Source organism: Fukomys damarensis, unplaced genomic scaffold (genome assembly GCF_012274545.1).
Source record: "Fukomys damarensis isolate Sample0158 unplaced genomic scaffold, DMR_v1.0_HiC HiC_scaffold_37, whole genome shotgun sequence".
Classification (NCBI taxonomy): Eukaryota; Metazoa; Chordata; class Mammalia; order Rodentia; family Bathyergidae; genus Fukomys; species Fukomys damarensis.
In genome coordinates, this window is record NW_022900949.1 from 11,794,218 (window position 1) to 11,800,217 (window position 6,000).

A 6,000-nucleotide genomic window follows, 5' to 3' on the forward strand; every position below is an offset into this window, starting at 1 on the left:
TTTCCATATTGTTGGTGGGGATGTCGTGGCGATTCCTCAAAAAAATAAGACTAGAAATTGCATTTGACCCAGCTATTCCCCTCCTATGCGTCTTCCTGAAAGAATTAAAGACATCATATTACAGTGATCCATGCATACCCATGTGTACAGCAGCATAAATCATAATAGCTAAATCTTGGAAGCAGCCTATATGTCCACCAACAGATGAACTGATATGAAAAATGTATTCACACACAGCAGAGTACTACTCTGCCATAAAGGACAAATTTGAGTCATCCGTGAGAAAATGGATGCACCTGGAGACCATAATGTTAAGTGAAGTAAATCAGGCTTAAATATCACATGGTTTCCTCTTATATGAGAAACCCAATGTGTAAATAGAGCAAAATAAAAGAAAGATAACAGGAAACAGGGAGATCTGTCTTTTGCAAATGGGAAAAGGATCTAGAGATGAAGGGTGGGGAGAGAGAGGGAGGAGAAAGGAGATGTATTTCTGGCTGCGGTGGTGCACACCCATAATCCCAGCACTTGGGAGGCTGAGGCAGGAGGATTGCCATGAGTTCAAGGCCAGCCTGGGTTACACAGTGAATTCAAGGCCAGTCTGAACTACACGGAGGGATCCTGCCTCAAAGAAAAAAGAGAATTAAAGTGTATTATATACATGTACAAACCCCTCATGAACAATGTGATTGATCACTGTATAATGGCAAACATGTACTAATAAAAAATAAAATACAAAAGAATCACACATGCAAGTGTAGCAGAGTAGTCTCGGGGAATCGGAAGCGCTCCACACTTCCCCGCACCCCGGCCCCATCCACTCTCACAGCCCTTGATGGAAACGAGTACTTTGCCAGCACAGTGAGCCCGTGAGAGCCACAGGGTGAGGGAAATCAGGCGCAGAGACAGGCAGCCGCCCGCTCAGTCACTGCTGGGACGGGTCAGCGCCGGAGGCTGAGCCCGCAGGACCGGGTTGGATGGCTGGTCGGTGGGCTGACTAGTTGGTCGGTTGGTTTTTGCTCCAAGATGATAGGACGCACCAAGGGGAGCAGGAGGCGTTTAGCAAAGGAAAGCGCGTGGAGGCCGTGGGAACCACGGTGAGAGCCGCGAGGCCAGCCAGAGGCAGGAGGGGAGCTCGGCTCTGCACACTCCCGTTCTGCCCCAGAGGACCTCGGAGCAGGGCTCCCACGGAGGTCCCAGGCCCTGTTGCTACCTGCTGCTGGGCAAAGAGAGACGCAGGGACTCAGGGGGAGCCTGGGGAGTGGGGCCACAAAGGGCTCAGGATCCCAGCTGAAACCCAGGCCAAAAGTATTGTTTGGAGGACTTGAGCTGCTTTCTCTGAGGTCCGTTTCCACCTCTGTTAAGAACAATGAACGAACCAAGAGTCGGGGTCTAGTGAGGCTATCCCGGAGGACGGGGCACCCATGACTCGGTCTTGAGCCCTGTTTTGTTTTGGGGCGAGTTCTTCGAGACCGTCTCGCTACGTTCAGGCTGGCCTTGAACTCTTGGCTATCCTCCTGCCTCAGCCTCCTCAGCGTGCGTCACCACGCCGTGCTAAAGCCTGTACCTTTGTCCCGTTGGCCACCCTCCCTCCATCCCGCTCCACTCCCCAGACCTAACCACCTCGGTCTCTCCTGTGTTAGCATCAGAGTTCTCCCGGACCTCCAGTACCACCCGCCTCATATTCACCCAGCACCAGGGGTCTCAAGTTTGCAGCACTTGCCACAGGCTGTAAATAATCAGAATTTTGTGTTCGATATCAGCGCCCCACCCCTTTCAAGATCAGGAATTGGGCCTGTCCTCTGGTAGACTTTAATGAATAACAATGTATTGACAAACTAAGCAAACCCACACACTTTCCCAAAACATCTGAGTTTATGTCCTAAATCAAACGGCTTCGCAGTCTCCCAACTCCCAGATTGCCTTCTTCCCACCCTGGCTCCAGACCGACTGGTCTGGACTAGGGGCTAGGAGACGGGAGGAGGTATCTGAAACCCCGTGCTTTTATTCTTCACAAATCAGAACACTAAGCAGCGGGTCTGTGAGCAGGGAAAGTAGGAAGAGGCTTGCTTTCGGGGATCTGGGTTTACAAAACAACTACAAAAGCAAACAGCCGGAGTCCTAGGATGACGCCTGAACCGTCTGTCCGTGTGAGGCGGAGCCCGGAGAAAGGCGATGTCCAGGTACACGGCCCTGACTCAGGTTCCAGCTTCCAAGTCAAGCTAGGTTCAGCCAGCCGGGGCTGGAGTCCAAGAGGAGAGTCTCAGGCCTTCCGCAGGCTCGGTAGGAGCAGCCTAGAGAGCTTGCTCCGAAGGGGCGTGGCCTGAAGACCCAATCCACGGAATCCAGGGGCAGGCCTTGAGCCCGAGGAGGCGGGACCGAACCTTTTCCCTCCAACAGGGGGGCAGATACAGAACTCAGGAGGCGGAGCCTCGTATTGAGGGGCGTGCCCGACAGTCTGCTCAGGAGGGACCCTTATCCTCTAGCAACAACCTGGACTTCCAGGGGTGTGATCTATGCCCTCAGTACTTTGGGGGCGGGGCCTGGGCCCTCAGGGGCGGGGCCTGGGCCTCCCTGGACGGGGCTTGGGGCCCCACGGGCGGCAGCGGCTCCACGTTGAGCCAGATGCCGTTCTCAGTGCGCAGGATGAGTTCGGGCTTTCTCCGCACCTTGCGAGTTCGATCCACACTCAGGCGGAAGCGTAGCAACGTGAGCGCCACAACCACGCGCATCTCCGCCATGGCGAAGCTCTGTCCGATGCAGTTCCTGTCGAAAGGGGTACGGGGGCTCAGGCCCAGCCGCCAAGGTGCCAGTAAAGGCTGGAAGGCTGAGGCAAGAGCTTCTGTTCCTAGGCTGCCCTGGCTGTTCCTCCCACGAGTGGCTGGGACTGGGGGAAATAGAGACCTTACCTGGGTCCTGCGGAAAAAGGCACATAGGCCAGCGGGGAGCGCTGCTGTGGGTTGTCTGGGTCAAAGCGGTAAGGGTTGTACACCTAGACAGGAACAGCCAAGGATAAGTGAGGTGGGGGTCGGCCCAGCCGCTCAGGCCTGGCCCCCACCCCCACCTCTAGGCATGAGTCGCTGGGAGACAGGGCCACCTCCTCATTCCACCCCACCCTCGCCGCTGTGCAACCTGGCCTACCTCCTGCAGCCCTCAGAGAGTTCCTTCCTCCCTCAAGGCCTTTGTACTTGCAGTTTCCTCTGCTTAGACCACACTTGTCCCTGCCCTGTGCACCCTTCAAGTCTGAGCTCAAAAATCTCTTCTTCAGAAAGGCCTTTCTGACCACTTGAACCGAAGCGCCCGTTTGCTCCACCATTTTTATTTCTGAGGCTGGTCAGTACCCCAGATGAGCTTATGTAAGTAGATGCTTATTGTCTCCTCCAGAAACTTCACTGCAAATGCCATGAAGGCAAGGGTGATGGCACTTGCAGTCCTCAGGGCCCAGCACAGGGCCTGGCACACAGTTGGTGCTCGGGAGCTGTTGTTGACCCACTGAATTAGCAAGGGGTGGGAGAGAGGATGAGAACCAGCTCTCATTCCCGGCCCCCAGGGATGTCCTTTCTGGGGAGGAAGAAGCTGAGGGCAGAGATGTTTGGGGCACATTATGGTTTAAAGAGTGACCCCCCCAACGCTTGTGTGCTCAGAAGGGGGGTCACTTGGAAGGTGACTGGATCAGAGCGCCGTAAGTGACGGTGGGTTGGTAGGGATGTGGCCAGGGGCGTGGCTTCTCCCCCGGCTCCTCCCTCCTTTCTGCTTCCTGGCCGCCTGGCCGCCAGCGGCTTTCCTCTGCCAGCCCCTTCCTACCACGCCACTTCTGCCTTGGAGCTGCCCAGCTATGGTCTGAGACGTCTAAAAACCATGAGCTCAAATAAGCCTCGCCTCCTTTAAGTCGCAGGTGTCAGTTATAGAGTCCCAGAGATGAAAAAGTTACTAAAACAGGGCAGGCACTCACACTGGAGTCGGGCCACACTGTGGGGTTGTGGTGGGTCCCATAGATGCTGACCAGGCAGATAATTCCTGTGGAGACAAGTGGAGTCAACAGGGATGAGAGGAGCCAGGGCCTCCTCCGGAAACATCCCCTTCTCCGGTTTTCCCTGGAACCAGGACCTTCCCGTGAGCCATTTCCCACTACTTCCGGTCTATCCTTTTCTGGAAAATTCTGCTGCCCTATTACTCGCACTCACTCCTTCTGTGAAAGGCTGCCATTTGGTCCACACGGGGCTCTTTCGCGCTCACAAACATGGCGCTGCTCATTCTCAGCTCAGCTGCCTTCCTTGGCTCCTTGCTGCCCTCGGGATAGAGTTCAATGCCTGCATCTGGCATTCAAGGCCTTGGACAGTCTGCACCCTGAGGCTCCGCTCCACAAACACCCTTGATGTTTCATCGCCCAACCTCCAAGTCTGGCCTTCCGTGCTCCACCCTTCCGTGCTTCACCCTGGCATTCTTCCTGGAGGGAGGGAGTCTTCCATCCATATTTGGACTTCCACAGCCCGTCTCTGCTTCCCCCCACACCTTTGGTCTGTTTTTTGAGATAAGGTCTTCCTATATAGATCAGTCTGGCCTTGAACTCACTACGTAGCCCAGGCTGAGCTCAGTCTTCCAGGCATCCTCCAGCCTCCTCCTCCAGGTGCCAGGATTACAGGTGGGCAATACCTATCTCTTCCTTTAGCCCATCCCTGACCCCATGTGGCTGGGAATGTGTGTTCTCTGCTCTGTCCCCCCAGACTATGTGGCTTTTAAAGCCAGGGCCTGGAGATGAGGCCTTGCTAAACCTCAGCATTATTTAAAACAGAGCTTGTGGACTGAGGATGCAGCACAGTGGTAGAGCATTTGTGTAGCGTGTAGAACGTATGCATTCGGTCCCCAGCACTGCCAAAAGCCAATAACCACAAACAATAAAAACTGGGCATAGCACGCACACATGTAATCTCATTTCCTCCAGAGGCTGAGGCAGGAGGACTTACAAGTCTAGCCTGGGAAACTTAGTAAGGCTAAGTTTCACAATAAAATTGTTTTGTTTTCTTTCATTTGAGACAGGGTCTCACTACGTATTTTAGGTGAGCCTTGAACTCTCAGAGATCCTCCTGCCTCAGCTGAATGCTGGGATTACAGTAGCACGCACACATGTAATCTCATTTCCTCCAGAGGCTGAGGCAGGAAGACTTACAAGTCTAGCCTGGGAAACTTAGTAAGGCTAAGTTTCACAATAAAATTGTTTTGTTTTCTTTCATTTGAGACAGGGTCTCACTACGTATTTTAGGTGAGCCTTGAACTCTCAGAGATCCTCCTGCCTCGGACTCTGAATGCTGGGATTACACGCGTGCACCCACCACACCTCACACACCATAAAATTTTTTAAAGGGCGAGGAAGGTAGCTCAGTGGAAAATCCCTTGTCTAGAATGTGTGAGGCCCTAGGTTCAAGTCCCAGTTGCACAAACAAAACAAAAATGGGCCTTGGTCTCCAGAGGGTAGTTGACAACTCCGTGAAACTGGCCTAGTCCATTGGTACTGTCTCAAGTGAACCCTGCACACTAACCCCTTCCTTTCCACCTGGACTCACCCACCTTCATCTCCCCACACAAAATCGGGGTCCCCCAACGTCTCAAAAGCAAGAGGCATGCAGGGAGCCTCCTTGTGTTCAGGGTTACTACAACTGAGGCAGACGTGGCCCCTGTGGACAGTGGCAGAGCCACATCATCGGGACGGTGCCCAGCCACGGGGGACACGCACGGACCACCTTTAGGGACGATGCGTCCGTCCGGGAGCTTGATGTCCTCAGTGCAGCGGCGAGAGATCAGGGTGACTGGCGGGAACTGGCGCAGGCTCTCCTTGATGCACATGGTGGTGAAGGGCAGCTGGGTCAGGTCGTCCCTGGGGAGAACGGCACTGTGACTGCCCCGAATGTGCACTCCCACACACAGAAACACCACACAGACACAGGCACACGCAGACACACACACACACACACACACACACACACACACACACACACACACACA

At 54.2% G+C, this 6,000-nt stretch overlaps 2 protein-coding genes across 2 annotated transcripts in view; both read right to left on the bottom strand.

Moving 5' to 3' along the window:
- Positions 1–2,522: 2,522 nt before the first annotated feature.
- On the bottom strand, positions 2,523–4,390 carry LOC117284473 (cytochrome P450 4F22-like). The gene is made up of 4 exons (XM_033759638.1): positions 4,185–4,390; positions 3,953–4,017; positions 2,910–2,992; positions 2,523–2,766 (listed from the first exon to the last, which is right to left on the bottom strand). Exons 1-4 carry the CDS (start codon positions 4,321–4,323, stop codon positions 2,523–2,525), a joined length of 531 nt encoding a protein of 176 aa, XP_033615529.1. The 5' UTR covers positions 4,324–4,390.
- The window catches only part of LOC117284506 (cytochrome P450 4F22-like), a 34,748-nt gene continuing 33,135 nt past the window's right edge, over positions 4,388–6,000 (bottom strand). Inside the window, exons 11-12 of the mRNA XM_033759773.1 lie at positions 5,739–5,872; positions 4,388–4,447 (exon numbers count right to left, since the gene is read on the bottom strand). Of these exons, the coding sequence (XP_033615664.1) occupies positions 4,431–4,447; positions 5,739–5,872 (151 nt within the window). The 3' untranslated portion in view covers positions 4,388–4,430. The remainder of the gene's footprint in view (positions 4,448–5,738; positions 5,873–6,000) is intronic.

Coding starts and splice junctions, on each gene's coding strand:
- LOC117284473 (XM_033759638.1), bottom strand. CDS start 4,323: ATGCCAGATGCAGGCATTGAACTCTATCCCGAGGGCAGCAAGGAGCCA. Junction 2,993..3,952: donor CAGTGTGGCCCGACTCCAGT/GTGAGTGCCTGC, acceptor GTTCCTGTCTAG/GTGTACAACCCTTACCGCTT. Junction 2,767..2,909: donor CCTTTTTCCGCAGGACCCAG/GTAAGGTCTCTA, acceptor CCCTTTCGACAG/GAACTGCATCGGACAGAGCT.